Below are 16,896 nucleotides of genomic sequence, written 5' to 3' on the forward strand. Positions count from 1 at the left end.
ACCACATCATGATGTGGTTTGAGCAGATCAAAGATAAGAAATAGTTTCTCGATATGGGCAACTAAACGTAGTACGTGAAAATGATAACTTCGAAAAGAAATGTTGTGTTTTATATATAATAGATTGCACATGTCTACTATTTTTAGGCTATTGTACCGATATTCTAATAATGGTGTTCAGTTTCAGTAGCTTTTCGTTATAAACAAACCTACAAAGTATTCCTCTATAAATTATTATTATTAAAACAAAAAAATAAAACAATAGGAATTGTGGAATATGTATTTATTAAAACACAAAAGAATTATACCTAATACAGATATTCTAATAAATCTTAGCTAAATTGACCATAAGATATTATTAATAATCATTTAGGTTTTATCAGCGTGTCTCAAATTGATTTTATTTCCTAGTCTTAGTGTAATATTTTATTAAAAGCGTGTTCATTATGTAAAGAATATTACATAATATTGGGAGTTTACTGTGTTGGTACAGAGCTTCTACTATAAAATACAATCTATTAATATAGATGAATTTGAGGAAGAAATTTGTGGAAAGATTTGTAGGTATGGGCGCGTTCCCACCGTGTCGTGACGACAGATAATCGTGTAGTTTTAAGTGTCGTGGCTTATATGTTTAAATGGAGGTGTTCACATTTAGAACGACACAATTTACTATCGTCTACGACAGTTTTTGCAGTGACGACACTTTGTCGTGACAGTGGGAACGGCAAGCACGACAGTCGTAAAACGATAAAAAATCGTGGACGGCAACTCTATGACGTCCATTGAACTCAGGAGAGTAAACGCACTAGTAATCACCAAGCGAACGCAGAGGCGACTAGATTTGTAGCTTGCTGATGATATGTAAACGACAAAGCGACTGCCAGGAAACGATAAAATGTCGTCGCGATCCAATGGGAACAGCTAGATACGACAGTCGCTAAACGATAAAAAATATTGACGACAAACAATCGTTATAATGGGAACAGGTAGAGACGACAGTCGTCGAACGATAAATTAGTCGTTACGACATAGTGGGAACGCGCCCTATATCTTTTATTTTTACATAAAACTTAAATTATGTTTAAAACACAGTCTTATATTACTTACAATTGAGATATTAATGTTCTCTTAGAAAAAAGGCTCTTACATCCAGTAAACAAATCACATTCATTTCAATCTGTACCAACTCAGTTATTTCAAATCTGTCAAGAATCTATCTTACATCAGTCAAGAAAACTTAATAACTAATACGGCCGTTGTCTGTCTCTGCCACTGTAACAAAAAAATAAGATAAATAAGTAAATGATCACAAAAAAAAAACAAAATACGTATTTAGTTTGATACTTTTCGTAATCATGGATTTAACTTGATACTTTTCGATAACCATGAACAATGGGGACGCAAAATAAGTATTTTATATAGGAAAAAGAAAATGGTTACGGTAGTGTAAATGGAATGAGACGTAAATACTGACCCTCCGTCGCCCCGCATGGCGCCGCCGCTGGAGCCACGGTCGCCCGAGCCCCTGCGGTCGCCGGAGCGGTCGGAGCCGCGGTCGGGGCGACCGCCCCAGCCGCCCCCGCGTCCGCCGCCGCCGCCGCCCCCGCGCCCCCCGCCGCCGCGCCCGCCCCGCCCGGGGGGACCGCCCCCGCGACCTCCACCTGACGGCGGGCCGCCGCCGCCGCCGCCACCACCAGGCTTCTCTTCGTTGCATCTGTTGCACGACTTTCGCCAGGAGAAGTTGGTGTTGCCGCAGCTGGGGTTGGGGCACCTCCAGTCGCCCTCGCGGTTGCCGGACGGCGGGCCGCTGCCCCCGCCGCCGCCGCCGCCCCTGCCCCCGCGCGGCGGGCCGCCCCCACCGCCTCCTCCGCCGCCGCCCCGACCGCCGCGGAAGCCACCACCACCGCCGCCGCCGCCACCGCCACCACCTTTGCCTCCTGCCCACGTATTTTGCCGCTGGGCGAGGGACACTTTGATTGTGGTTCCATTGAAATCCTTTCCGTCGAACCATTGAATAGCCGAGGAAGCGGCGTTGGAATCTTCGTATGTTACGGTAGCTTCTCCCTTCGGCTGTCCCGTCGCTTTATCTTTGTACATCCATACCTTGGGCCTCTGTGTCTTTTTATCGGTCTGAAAAGACAATTATAAATAATATTATATAAAATGTCTATGAAAAGTCTTAAAATATGAGATAGAAATTTTTATTTCACTTACTTTTATAATACCGATAGCTCCAAAATGCTGACACAATTCTTCTTCAGTAGTCGCTGGATTCATGCCTTGAATGAAGACAGTGTCTTCTTGGGTCACCATATCACCTCCACCACCCCTGTCTCCGCCATAGCCACCGCCGCCTCCTAAATATTAAAGAAGTTTAATAAAATAATATAACAAAAACGCTATTACAACGTTTCTAGCTTGCATCGACCTTAAAGCAGAAGATTTTACTATTCGTGATATAAAACATTTTAATACCTTTGTTACGATTATTAAAAAAAAAAAATATATTTTTAAGAATATCAACAGCGATAAAATAAACCTGTAATTGTTACAGTATAACCTTGGTATAAAATAGTAGATAACAAAAATACCATTTAACTGACCAGAAAATTGCGCATGTTAACACTATTGTAGAAGATTAGGGCTGCCAAAAATATAGTCAGTGGTACACCAGTGGAGATCTTACATTTACCCTTTGATTCATAAAAATAATTTGGGTTCAACACGACGACTGATACGGTAACAACGTATATTTTACATCAACGCGCAATTATATATACCTAGCATCCTTTGAGCAGGCTTTGTACAAGCACATGAAATAAGCCAAAGTGGTTCCGAAAGGATGTCTACAACGATATAAACATATATCCAATGAACAGAGGATATATTAAACACACCATAATATATTATTCAAACTAATGGAGATACCAATTTATATATTTTATTCAAGTGACGATGGATTGCTTCCGGTAGAATTTCAATTAAACAACCATCCTGCTCAATTGTTTCCTCTTCTTGTCATATCATATTAATAGTTGTGTATAAGTATAAACCACTTAGATTGATCAATTGAGAATACGTATTTTTTTATAAATAAGATAATGATGATGTATCACTTCTTATTGAAATAAGAAGTACCCAAACTTAATTAAGGTACCGAATTTGCCTTCCTACATAACCTCTAAATCTCTCCACATTTCAGTCCAAGGTAACGTAGTTTTACGCCGTAATCATTACCTTAAATTTTTATCTGACATAGTTATGATTATGTGAACACGGAATTCATATGGTTTGACTAACAGTCAGAATAATGGAATATGTACTACGTCACAAAACCTGTTAATAATACTTAACATAACCATATGTGCAATATTTTGAAGTTCACATAAAAATACCACCTGCACCTTGTTGGTTTATAGCTTAAAGGTAACTTCTAAGTGCACAAAAAAATTATCTTTCCATCTGAATTATTTCGCATTGTCCAGATATATGAATCCCTTTAATTACACCAGTTTACATACACATGTCGACAATTAATAAATAAATTGTTTCACATTTTTGGTAACAAATAAATCAACACCCTTAAAATATATAGAAATGTTTCCTTTCACCAATTTTTTTTTTTGATACTATTTTTATTATATCTAATGTTTTGCCTGTGATATACCTATGTACATTTAAATGTGACATACATTTAGCTTAGAAGAGCTTATTTGCTCGGAGGTATTTTAACACTATCAATATGTAATACGACAAATTTGGCAGCCCTTAAGTTTACAAATTAAAAATATAACAAAAGCACCACTCGTTAGTTACGAGGAGCTTTACCTTTATTATAACCACCCCCCCTGCCGCCGCCACTATAACAATAAAACACCATTTAGTTCACACTGGCAGGTTGGGGGCACACTGAATGAAGCGCGTAGCACACCTAAGGTCCATTTTTAGTGACCTCATTCCATAATGTGGGTCCTTTTCTTTACCATTATGAAAAACCTTGAAAACCTTAGAATTTGTGGTTGACAACAACAGCATACAATAAAACATAATATGTAGACACAAAGGTAGACACATGCAGAATTCTATGTCACTTGAAAAAGTGTACAAAATTAGTGAATAGTCCTCCATTTTGAAGAATCAAATATATAATAGTTATTTGAGGTAGAATAAAATGTTTATTGGTACCGTTATGTATAACTTTAAATAATTAATAATTGTAAACAGCACAGTTCAGGGTATATACTTTAAAAAGCATAACTTTTTGTGATTTAAAAATATTTAAGGGCTATTCAAACTACAGCGGTATCCTGTACCGCTGTGGATAGCTGTATCCCGATGACGATACCACTGCAGTTAGAATAGGCCTTTACTTTTTAAAAAATGTAACACTTTTTCAAGATGCAATATATATCTTCACTATAGACGTAAGCTTGCATTTTTAAAACACAAATATTGCACAAATAATATTTGAAAATTTTGCAGATTATTATAAATTACTACAGTTTTATAAATGCAAACTAGTCAAATATAAAATCTCAACCATACCCATTGAAGAATTAAGATAAGTTTCTCTTGCTGTAACATAATTGGTCTTGTAAACATTTTTTAATACAAACATCCTAAATAGCAAACAAAAATAATCCCTTACTGCATGAAGAACATTACCCTATATAGATTAACGTAAATAAGACAAGTTTTTCAGAGGCGTAGTCAGATCCCTTTAATTGCCATTTATCAGCAAAGGACAACATGTGCTAGTTTATATTGAAGGATATTATGATATTCAATGATATTTTTGTCCTTTGAAAATATCATTCAATAAACATTTTAAAATTTTAACAATATGATATATGCATTAACCATCATGAAGCAGAAGACATTGTGAGATTTAAGAAAAAACTTTGTTGTGTAGTTAGAAGTACACACTACCATAATTACTTATGAAAGAATATATATGTGAAAAGCTAGAAGTACGTTTAAAACCACACTTTCCTGTTTTACCTCTTTGGAGGTACCTTATCTATGTATAGCCTTAATAGCATAACTACATGAACCATTTAAACATAAATGATTTTTGTGGTAAATTGTTACACTCTCATACTGATTATGTAATAAATACATATTAATTACACCTTAATCTAAGATAAATCTTGCTGCTTGTAAACCAACTAAACTTTTTTTTAATTCCTCCTTCTAAGTAGATGAATTTCTGAATAATTCTCCATTAACCTTCTATAAAATAAACCGAAAAACCAAACTAAAGTAATAATTTTCCATTTTGACCTGACACTATCATTTGCAAAGTTTTGATGTATTGTTAATTGTTATATTTTACATTAAAATTTGCATGCTTTTTATTTATGTTTTATATCCATCCTTATTTTAATATGTAAAATAAGGTAATGCTTACCCATATCCACCATCTCTATTCCCCCCGTCTCTATTATAGCTTGATCGGTCTCCGCCATAGCCTCTATCGCCGCCACTTGAGTAACCGCTCCCACGGTCGCCGCCGCCGCCGCCATAGTTGGAGCCACCACTCCTGTCACTTCCTCCGTAACTCCCACTTCCCCGATCATTGCCTCCATAGCCTCCCCCGCTGCGTTCATTGCTTCCATAGCTCCCGCCACGGTCACTACCGCCGTAATTACTGCCTCCGCGGTCGCTTCCACTTCCACTCACATTGTAGCTGCTATTACCGCTACCGTTGCGGTCAAATCCACTACCACCACCGCTTCCATAATTTGATCCATAATTTTGCTGTCCATAATTATTTTCCTGACCGCCGTAACTTCCACTACCGCCTAAAAATAACAAATACATGAAACATATTTCTATACTAGCTTTCCGCCCGCGGCTTCGCCCGCTTTGTCTAAAACCTATTATATACTAAAACCTTCCTCTTGAATCACTCTATCTATTACAAAAAACCGCATCAAAATCCGTTGCGTAGTTTTAAAGATTTAAGCGTACAAAGGGACATAGGGACAGAGAAAGCGACTTTGTTTTATACTATGTAGTGATAACTTATTGTAACGAATTAAATACAATAATTAGTAGATACATACCCCCGCCAGAACTCGGTTGATTCCACGCTTGGTTAGCATTTTGACCACCGGCTCCATAATTTCCTTGAGCATAATTACCAGGCTGTTGTTGAGGTGCGCTGTAATTACTGTCACCAGAGCCTAAGGACGGAGGTGGCATTGAATATTGACCTCCATAGGATCCACTGCCATAGTCCGACGATGCGTACGCTAAAAGCAAAAACCCCACGTTTTTTAGCCTTATAACATGAAGATATGTGTATACTTTTGGAAGATAAAATAATTGCACTTACGATCACCCATGATTTTGTTTAGTGAATTAATACAATGAAGAATTTCAATAATTACAAATCAATACCATTCTTTACAAATAAAAACTACACTAGACGCGACCCGCAAATCGCAAAGAAAAGATTAATGCAATATGGAGAACGGAAATACGCAAGACGCGTCAGTCTGTGGTCTAAGTTTCTAGTACTCTATGGTAATTGGTAATAGTAAAACCGGAAATTCATTAAATTTTTAAAATTAATACTGTGATAATACTTACCTATCTCATTTTTAAATATTATTGACTATAATTTATATAAATATAATATTTTGAATTTATTATAAGTATTATAAAGAATGTCTTATTATTTTAAATACAAATATATTTTTAGGACCGAAGGCTAAGATAAGGTGCCTGAAGATCTTACAAAAAACCTTTTCTAGCAAAAAATTCTCATAAAATAAATGCTGTAATAATTAGGTTTCTTACCACTGATTGTTCTTTCTTCTTGGTTCTTAGAGCGGCTGTACACGGGAAGCCCGGGCAGTTAAGGGCTAAGCGACGTACACGGACTGCTCGAACGGTCGGTCATACTGCTCGATCGGTTGGTCGTACTGCTTGAGCGGTCGGTCGTATTGCTCGAGTTGTCGCTACCAACCGCGCAGTACCTACTATATTACTTGCTCTGTGCCGCGCAGTTGACGGCTTGAAGCGGTCATGTGCAGTTCGAGCAGTCATGTGTACGGCAGTGAATGAGACATTCACATCACAGAGTTCATCGCGCGGTCGCGGCTTTAAGCCGTCGGTCTTAACTGCTTGAAGCGGTCTGTGTACGGCCGGCTTTACTCTCTTGTACCGTATAATATATTTTATATAACTTCATGTGACTTTTTATATGATTATTGAAAATTATTTTTAGTTTTTATTACTTTTGTTAGGTAGAACTTACTGGTCATGATAGTTTTCTTTTTAAAATATTTTTATAATTTCAAGATTGTCCATTAATTATTGGACACCTATATAAACAAAGTATTAACATATTAAAGGCTTCTTTAACCATTATTATTATAATTTACAGCCTTTCTTTCTTGCTCCTCCGCCTCCATTTGCTCCATACATAGGTTATTAATTCATAGGGATAGTTATAAGGGAATGGGGGAATAAAAAATAAAATCGATTTTAATTGTTTATTTTTTAATCTGAATACATTATTTAAAATCAAAAGACAAAATGCGTGCAAAAAGCTTGCCTACTTACTTCGCCAGTCTTCACTCTAGAAATGACTAAAGAGCACTTTATGAAAAGTCGATAAATCTGGTTCTACAGTGGAATTGCTGCTTTTTAGAGCTGGTTTCGAACTGCTTCTATAAAAAAAAAAGTACACAAACAATTGATATAGATTAAAAAGGCGACCAAAATATTACTATTTCACATGGTCACATTAAATCTTTATTTATAAATTCATCATACTTACAAGATTTTTTACGGAAGTTCAAATTCAAAAAAAGATACGAAAATTTTACCCCCTTTATTACTATTTACGACTGTAACTATCTAACAACATTTTCTCTTAAATATTTTAATCTAATAGTGATCCGCCCACCCTAATTTCTCTTCGAATATTATAAAAAAACATTTAACGAAATTGGTTCAGCTGTTCTCGAGATTTGTGCTTAGCAAAAATTGAGCGTCATTTTTATATTATAGATTGTTCATGTTTTAGTCAAACAATAATTCTGAATATATTTCTTATGTGCGTGTGTTTGTCACTGATATCCAAAGGACTGGACTGATTATAATTAAATTCAATTATTAATTTGGAAATGTTTAAGATTTAAATTTTAATCATAAATTTGAACACAATCAAAGCCAGGGGCATATTCTAGTATTTTAGAAAAAAAAATCACTTAAAAATACATCATATTTTTACCAAATACTTACTTGGATGTAGTTTTCGGAGTGACAAGGAGGCAGTTCATGGGTTGGCCATCCAATTGTCGATTATGATACAAGTCCACAGCTCTCTGTGCATCTTCCAGACTTTTATATATTACCTCAGCAGTACCAGGTCTAACAAGACGAGATTCTAGCATACCACCAACATCATCAAATAATTCCTAAAACAAATAATAGTTTTCACGTAATATATTAAAATTACATTGCAATGTCAGGAATATCAGGCTATAAAGGTACAGCAGCATTAAAAAATGTAGTAAATGGAAGAAAAAGCCGTTGACAGCAAACAAAATTAAATGGAATAAGAAAAAAAGTAAAATAAACCATAGAATTATATAAGAAAAAATGTGTGCGTGTACTAGTGTACACACTTAAGAAGTGAAACTTTTTTATGACCTTATTTTTCAAAAAATAATTTACTATATGCAACTTTACAGAAATACGTCAATCCCGCGTGGTAGGGATAAAAACAAGATGGCGCGTAACAGAAAAATGTCACGCGTAACGAAAAAATGTTACACTAAATTTATTTCCAACCCCGATTAAGAAGTTTCACTTCAATAATGTCCATACCTTTATGTCACCTCCTGTAACAGTGTTGCGTAAATTGCTTACAATAATTCTGTATTCAAGTGGAGGTTTTTCAATATCCTCTTCAGATTTTTCCATACGTAAAGCTGCCATAGGTCGTTTTTTAAGAATTGATGGTGGTCTTGGTGGACTTATCTCTCTTTCTCTGATTGCCATCCTAAAAATAATAAAATTAAAATCCCAAACTAATATAAAAAAAAAATTTGTTGATGTCTTGTCATGTTTATAAAAACTCCTTACCTCTGGTTGTCACTGTTGTGTGCTATTATTTTAAGCTGTAGGCTTGCTTTTCTATTGGATAATATGGGTGCAGGATTGTAGTCTTCACCCATGGGATCATCAATGATTTCAAGATCATTCTCTATGGTACGCACTATAGGCTTTATTGGTAACTTAGCTACAAAACAAAATTGAGATTATAGCAAAATATTAGCAAACTAGCTTTCCGCCCACGGCTTCACCCGCTTTGTCTAAAACATAATAAATTATATACTAAAACCATCCTCTTGAATCACTCTACCTATTAAAAAAAACTGCATCAAAATCCGTTGCGTAGTTTTAAAGATTTAAGCATACATAGGGACATAGTGACATAGGGACAGAGAAAGCGACTTTGTTTTATACTATGTAGTGATTTGTAAATACAATGAAAACAAATTTAGTACTTTGAAAATTTTTTATACATAAATTATTGATAATAATACAGAATATGGGATACTGTTTTGCGAGAACCTAATCCAAGACACAAAAGTGGGATATCTTAACACATTGTTGGCTGCCTTGATAAATTTATTTTAAAGTTTGGTATGCTTTATGGATAAGCATAACCTTTTCCATTTTTTTTTTGGTTTAATTACTATAAGATAGTTTTATACAAATCTTGGCACTATTCAGATATTATAAGGTATTATTTTTAAATGGGACATAATCATATGCTAATTAATAATTATTTAGTGATTTACAACCAATATTCTATTATATTTGTTTGTTCTCTTAAAAATATTTATAAGGAAAAATAATAAATCTAATTTTATAAATGGCCATCCTATATCCCCAAAAAATATAAGAAAGTGATAATATATAATGGAATATCTTAATATAATGGAATATCTTACGCAAAGATGTTGAAGCAAATGTTCTTTCTTCCAAAAATCTTTGATTATTTCTTTGTTTCCTTCCTAAGTTTTTATTTTGTAAGGGTTGATATACAACTTGACGAGATGGGTCTGTAAAAACTGGAAGAATATAATAAATATTATTTAAAAGGATGTAGAACAATGCGTTTATAAGTATGTGCAAATCAATACTAATATTATAAAGCTGAAGAGTTTGTTTGTTTGAACGCGCTGATCTCGAGAACTATGTGTCCGATTTGAAAAATTCTTTCGGTGTTAGATAGCTCATTTATTGAGGAAGGCTATAGGCTATATATCATCACGCTATGACCAACAGGAGTGGAGCCACAGGGGTGAAACTGCGCAGAGCAGCTAGTGTTATATATTAGAATAAAAATTTTAATAAAAAAAATCAAACAAGAAAATAACTCACGTATATCTCTTTTTATATATGTTTTCATTGGCCTCTGCTTGTTTTGTATTACATGTGATCCTGATGGTTTATTTGAAGCCTGATAAAAAAGTCTCTTTTGTTAAAAAATGTGGCAATTTAAAGAAAGTCTTCATATTATATGCGCATCAGATATCCATAAGGATTACTGGTAGCAAAAATACTTATATTCAATATTCCATTTGTTTTTAAATTACTTTCTTGTAAAATATTATATTTAAGCAAATAAATAATTTTGTAATTTAGTATAATATACTTACTCTTAGATCTGCATCAGATTTCCTAACAAAACATTTTGTTAATAGAACATAATATTGAAACATGTTCTGTGAAAATTTCTAATTAATTCAATTAAGACTGTGCACCATTTATCCCTATACATCATCACTTTGAGAAGAAGTAAACCTTTATCAATAATTTCGAACTTCCTGACTGTGTAAAAATTACTTAAAAATTTTAAACATTTAAATATACCTTTTTCGCCCTCAATTGTTGTAATTTTAATCGAGCATCCTTTTGTTTAGCTAGTTCAGCTAATTTTTCTCTTGCATCTCTTATTTGAGTCCTTTTCTTAGAGACGATTTTATTCCTAGCATCAATTATATCTAGATTTAATACCCGAGGTCCTTTTGGTTTACCGGTTTTTCTGAAATTACTATTTTGACAATAGAGATTGGCACCACAAAAATGAATGTCTACAAGTTTTAGAAACATAGAATGTAAAGTATTTATTGAGTTTTACAAAAATTCTTTGCGTTTTAACGATTTTTTTAAATACGTACCTATTTTGATTTCCTCGTTTCTTTTTTTGTATTATATCATCTAAACTCATATCTACATACGATGCCATCTTTTACAGCTATATTGTTTATTTTTCAACAAGAAGGACACCTTTGTAACTGTATTTTCACCAAAGGCAAATTGCAACATAAAACAAGATCTGAATATTATTCCATAGGGCTACAGAAAATCCAAACAGACCTGTGAAATGTGAAACTGTGAAACAGACTTGAGACTTGCTTGAGAGTTGAGGTTGAGCCGAGCCTTCAAATTTCAAGTTTCATTTTTCAACAATCAACATCATAGATGTCAAAATCGCAACTTTCACCAAAGAATATACTCACCACAGACATAGATAGACTACGCAAGTACCGCGATCTGTATGAAAACCAAGCGTGTCATATTTTTTGAACTGACCTTGACGCGTTATGACGTCACGAGCGCTTTTTAGTGATGGTTATTTCATTTTACGCTAAACCGATTAGGACGCCACTCGCGCGGCGATTCTAGTATCGTCCTATCCCATCGAAGTAAATCGAAAGAAATCAGATCAAACTAGATCTATGTCTAAGAGGTAATTAAATAAATGAATCGTAATCGATTACTAAATCGATTCAAGACAGAAAAATGATAATTACCATAGACAGAGGAATGATACAATAAATTTATAAACCTTTTAATATTCTAACAAGTAAACTAATGTGTTTTAGCTTTTTCTTACATATGCCCATTGAGTTACCGTGTACTACGTACTAGAGAGGCCATCGAAAGAAAGTAATGAAACTGTCAATCAATCAATCTTTATGTTCCGTTGCATCAATCCATTTTTCTTTTATGTTCGGGTTACTTGGAAAACTGAAAAAACAAACATAGTCTAGCAATAAGGAGTTTTGACAAAAAAATCTATGCCTTTTTTTCTGAAAAATTGCTCCTTCAAATTATCATTTTTCTGTTCGATTATAAAATCGATTAGAATCGAGAACTGTTGCATCAAATGAACATCACTAACCACAAAATTGGACAGAAAAATGAGAACAGAAAAATGAGAAGACGCTATTCATTGCTTGTTATCATACGACTCGATCTTTACCGTGCCAAGTAAAAGCCGCAATGTATTCCGAATCATTTCGTATGATTTGGTATCCGTGTTTGTCACGATCGTTTTCCACAGATATTCTTTATTTGATTTTAAAATAAATAGTGCATATTCTGATTAGAAAATTACTTACCGGTGGAAGGAAACATCTCTGCTAACTCGGCCACTCACAGCTGTGGAGTTTCTACAGTTTATAACGGCGTAATTCGGCATTTTACTTTATTCAGCTTCACGTCTTTCCTTGGCGAACTGCAAGCGCGGACTGAGTGTAGGCCAGCGTCAAGTAAGTTTCATAGTCTTAGTTTGGACACGGGAAGTACATACACTCGCTTAGTCTATCTTGATACATGTCTGTGATACTCACTCTCGGAGCAATTATCAAATACTCACTAGAGTGCTCTCGGTAGAGAGTAGTATATTCTTTGCTAGAGTGCGTTTCACGAAAGAGTTCCCCTGCCGTTATGTTGGCATACCCGACTGTCAAAAACGAAAATATTTTTTTTTAATCAAAAATGACAGAGAAAATATTCTCCTTTCTTCCTAGCCTTATCCCGTATCTTATGGGTTCGGCTGCCTAGAAAGGAGAATATTTTCTCTGTCATTTTTGATTAAAAAAAAATATTTTCGTTTTTGACAGTCAGTTAAGCCAACATCAACAACAACAACGGCAGGGGAACTCTTTCGTGAAACGCACTCTACCTCACACTCTACTCACCTGCAGTTCACCGAGCAAGTATACTGAACACAGATTAGAAAATAAACCGGAAATAGATTATATATTGGATGAAAGCTTTTTATATTTTAAATGATTACTATTCACGATACGCTAATATATCATATTTGACAACAAGTTAGAGAATATTATCCTGTGATATTATCCGACCTTAAAAAGCATCCTTGACATAAACAATAAAAGATTCTAGTAACCTCTAGCAATATTATTACTATTTACAGCATATATATAGTATATAATTTGTATATTTATACCCATAGGTGGTACCAAAGAGTATAATGTATGGTAGGGCAGTAGGTGGTACATTAACGTACATTATAGGATTAGTCGAAACTCGAAGTTAATCGTTTTCAATTCCCTGAAAGTGTCGAAAAACATTAGGGCGTATTCAGAAAGAAAGCTTGAAACTTATGAGCGCTTATCGGCGCTTGTTCGTTCTACACAAAGGAAGCAGGTTGAAGCAGACCAAAACAAATTTTATATGGCAGCGCCCAGCGCTGACGCGCTTGTTGAAGCTTGTCGAAACTTATCAGCGCCGATCAGCGCGTGTTGATATATTTTCCTGCGCGGGTTACCAGCGCTGACAAGCGCCGATAAGCGCTTATAAGTTTCAAGCTTTCTTTCTGAATACGCCCTTTCTTCTCATTCATAGATCACAGATTTCTTTTGATATTTTTACTCTGTTTGAAGCTTGATAATTTGTCATTTGTCTGTTGTCATATTGCAATAATAATCTGTGAAATGTCAGGCTCTTTGATGTCAGGTCTGTGAAGATGTCATTGCACAATGACGACGGACGACCACGATCATGTTTAAGTTTACAAAGTTGTACATCTGTAGCTGTAAATATTTTTTTTATGTTATTCGTATGAATTGATATTTATCCAATGAATTAACATTTTTTTATTATACTTCTGCTAATCGAATTTTTATTAGACCAAAGTTATAATGGATAATGACAGAGAAGATGGGGAAATGAGTGATGAACATGAAATGGACGTAGATGTAGCGAAGGAAGATAATAAAAGTCTTCCTGTCGATGGAAGTACTTTGGTGAGATTTGTGAGTAATTATTATGCTTATTATATAATGCCTCAGTCTAATTTTGATTTGTTTTTTAGCTTTATAAGGCAGACAAAACTGGACCAATTGTAAAACATTTAAATAAAGTCGACGCATTAAAACTTGAGGAGAGGGCTCAGCGCTTTGGACTGAATTTAAGTGGGAATCGGGTCGTTACCCAAAAACAAATTGATGATCTCTATGCTAATGTTGGCATTGAAGGAAATGAAAGACATTTTAGACTGGATGCATTGCACCTAACTGGTATTGATGGATTAACAACGAAAGATGTGTTTGAGTATCTGGAAGATTATAAACCAGTATCATTAGAGTGGATAGACGAAACATCATGTAAGTTGAGGATTGACTTCAATACTTATTTCATTTATTTTGTAAAAGTACATTTTAAACAGGTGGTTGGTTTTGATGTGTATTTTTTATAATTATTGTTGTACAGAAATCAGAGGTTATTTAGAAGTTATGTGTAGTAATATTCATTTTTAACTGATAATACAAACAAATTCTACATAATGGCTGATTTATTACAGGTAATATAGTGTGTCAGGACCATATTGCGGCAGCATTAGCTTTACTTGTTCATTCACGTGAAATTACTGATGAGGATTTAAAAAATGTGTTATCAGAGAGGTCCTCATATCATTGGCGAGAAGGCATGCCTCATCCTAAGAAAGATGTTATTTTAATGAGATTTGCTACAAACGGTGATAAAAAAATAGGGAAAAAAGTAAGGGAGTCTACAAATGTAGATTCTAATGAAAAGAATCCCTGGGGTGATCTTTGTAAATCTTGGGGAGTTTATGATCACCAAGAAATATTTCAACGTAAATTGCCTGAATTTCATGGCACAAGTGACGATGAAGAAGTTGAAGTGAAGCCTAGAAAATTTATTAAGCCAAGAAACAAGAATCTTGCAATGCGATTGGGTAAGAGGTCTCAGAAAATACAAAATGCGGAAGAATCCAGTGACTCTGATTCTGAATGGAATAAAAAATCGAAAGTTCCCAGAATGAGAATGAGGGCAGATGATGAAGAAAGTAAACGGAAAAGTCGTATTAAGGTTGAATCAAATAGTTTAAGTGACAAAGATGAGTATGCTCCATTATCAATTGAAGTTATAAACTCTCAAAGTGCCCCAATGCCAAATAGATCTTCATCAAAATTGATATCAGAGAAGTTCAAGAAACATGAAAGTGTACATTCTAGTAAAAATATACAATCTCGTCTTGGTGTTAAAGTTGTTCCACAAGAAGACAGGTCTTTCAGTGATAGCTGTTCAGATGATTCTGATTACAATACAATGAGTAGAGTACAAAAAGTTAATGTTCGAAATACAAAGACTTCAAGTGTCTGGTCAAGGTTAGAGGCCAACCCCGGATTGTCAAATGATAAAACAGATTTGAGACAAATTTTAAAGACAAGAAAGCATAAAAAATCTGTCCCGAGAGATGACCTAAGAGAAAGACTTGGTAAATCTAAAACAAATTTAAGAATTGAAATAGACAATAATTATGCAGACTAATAAATAAATATTTTTTTTTATTAATGACTTGTTTCATTCTTGCAAATCTGTATTACCAAATTATTATAACATTATCTTACATGTATGAAAGAAAAAAACTTGGTTAACCAATAATAATAAAATTGGAATGTTTGTTTTTAATATTGAAAAGAAGAAAAAAACGATTTTACTAAATGCATATGGATGTACATAGTACATACCATCAAACAACACTGTACATATTATATACCAAAATAGTAATTTTTACCATTTTTGTCTGTTTGTTTGTTATGGCAAATCTCAGGAACGGCTAGGCCGATTTTGACCGGACTTTCACTGACAGATAGCTGTTGTTATAAGGAGTAATTTAGATTATTTATTATACCTATATTACCACTGAGGAACATGAGGATTTAAAAGGAAAAAACAACCACGCGTGCGGGTGAAACAAGCAGCTAGTTTTTTAATAAAAAACATCATAATAAGTATAAAGATTTGAAAGGTTTTTAGTACTATGGATAGTGGTAGGTAGTTTTTAACAATTTTAAATCATCTTAGAAATAAAAAACTAAAAATAGATAAAAGAACTCTTTATTTTATAAATATTTGTTTTTGTGCTTTTTATATAATATATTTTATGTGCGCTTATGTTAAGTAGTTAGTTTTTAATAATATCATTTTTTAAATGTTTTAAATTCATTCAGTCGTCTGAAACTTAACAAGGTGTAGTTATGAGTATTACTTTGTATATATTTAGCTATTTGGAGGTTAATTTGAAAGCATTTGGACACGTCTTATTAAAAAAAAATATACTTATAATGCTACTGTTAATACTTGTTATTTGTTAGTTAATAATATAAACCTTGCATTATATTCATAACGTATGTTAAGGATTAATTTTATAGTATTTTTCATCATTATAGAAGGTATATTGGGAAAAACAGCTTTAACCCTTAATAGGGCAAAGGCCAATTGGTTACCACCTCAGTTTATTGACCATAAACCAAGGAACGTTTTATGCATGATTTCATAAATTCATCTTTTGGAAGGTGTAAATAGCGTATAAACTTTTATTAGACCTGGCAATAACGTAACTGAAAAAGTTTACAAACTACCAACAATTAAAAAAAAGTATCGAAAAAATTTGAAAATTGGAGGTATGTGGTTGCGTTAGTTATAATTTTGTTCTACTAAGATTCCGGTAAATGGTTTTGTGATATTTGGTAGCATTATTGAATATGTTTAGCTGCATGACTGTTATAGTAATTTTTGA

General features: G+C 34.1%; 3 protein-coding genes across 4 annotated transcripts; 1 reads left to right on the forward strand and 2 right to left on the reverse strand.

Moving 5' to 3' along the window:
• Positions 1-267: 267 nt before the first annotated feature.
• caz (FUS RNA binding protein cabeza) lies at positions 268-6,499 on the reverse strand. Its single transcript, XM_090105096.1, has 7 exons — positions 6,343-6,499; positions 6,071-6,259; positions 5,413-5,806; positions 3,831-3,862; positions 2,217-2,359; positions 1,477-2,132; positions 268-1,274 (listed from the first exon to the last, which is right to left on the reverse strand). Exons 1-7 carry the CDS (start codon positions 6,350-6,352, stop codon positions 1,247-1,249), a joined length of 1,452 nt encoding a protein of 483 aa, XP_089961222.1. The 5' UTR covers positions 6,353-6,499; the 3' UTR covers positions 268-1,246.
• A 994-nt stretch (positions 6,500-7,493) lies between these two features.
• LOC149905925 (uncharacterized) lies at positions 7,494-11,442 on the reverse strand. 2 transcript variants are annotated; one of them, XM_090105828.1, is made up of 8 exons: positions 11,216-11,442; positions 10,908-11,079; positions 10,416-10,494; positions 9,983-10,102; positions 9,108-9,264; positions 8,850-9,024; positions 8,262-8,437; positions 7,494-7,684 (listed from the first exon to the last, which is right to left on the reverse strand). In XM_090105828.1, the coding sequence occupies exons 1-8, from the start codon at positions 11,281-11,283 to the stop codon at positions 7,594-7,596; spliced, it is 1,038 nt and encodes a 345-aa protein (XP_089961954.1). In that variant the 5' UTR covers positions 11,284-11,442; the 3' UTR covers positions 7,494-7,593. The 2 variants fall into 2 exon arrangements, with proteins under 2 accessions (XP_089961954.1, XP_089961953.1); XM_090105827.1 differs by having other exon boundaries at positions 10,908-11,088.
• Positions 11,443-13,809: 2,367 nt separating this feature from the next.
• LOC149905926 (uncharacterized) lies at positions 13,810-15,668 on the forward strand. Its single transcript, XM_090105844.1, has 4 exons — positions 13,810-13,884; positions 13,979-14,095; positions 14,164-14,455; positions 14,653-15,668. The coding sequence occupies exons 1-4, from the start codon at positions 13,816-13,818 to the stop codon at positions 15,642-15,644; spliced, it is 1,470 nt and encodes a 489-aa protein (XP_089961970.1). The 5' UTR covers positions 13,810-13,815; the 3' UTR covers positions 15,645-15,668.
• The last annotated feature ends 1,228 nt before the right edge of the window (positions 15,669-16,896 follow it).

Source organism: Colias eurytheme, chromosome 9, assembly GCF_061535395.1.
Source record: "Colias eurytheme isolate Ceu_HAF_F1 chromosome 9, ilColEury1 Martin Lab GWU primary, whole genome shotgun sequence".
In the NCBI taxonomy this organism is placed as follows: domain Eukaryota; kingdom Metazoa; phylum Arthropoda; class Insecta; order Lepidoptera; family Pieridae; genus Colias; species Colias eurytheme.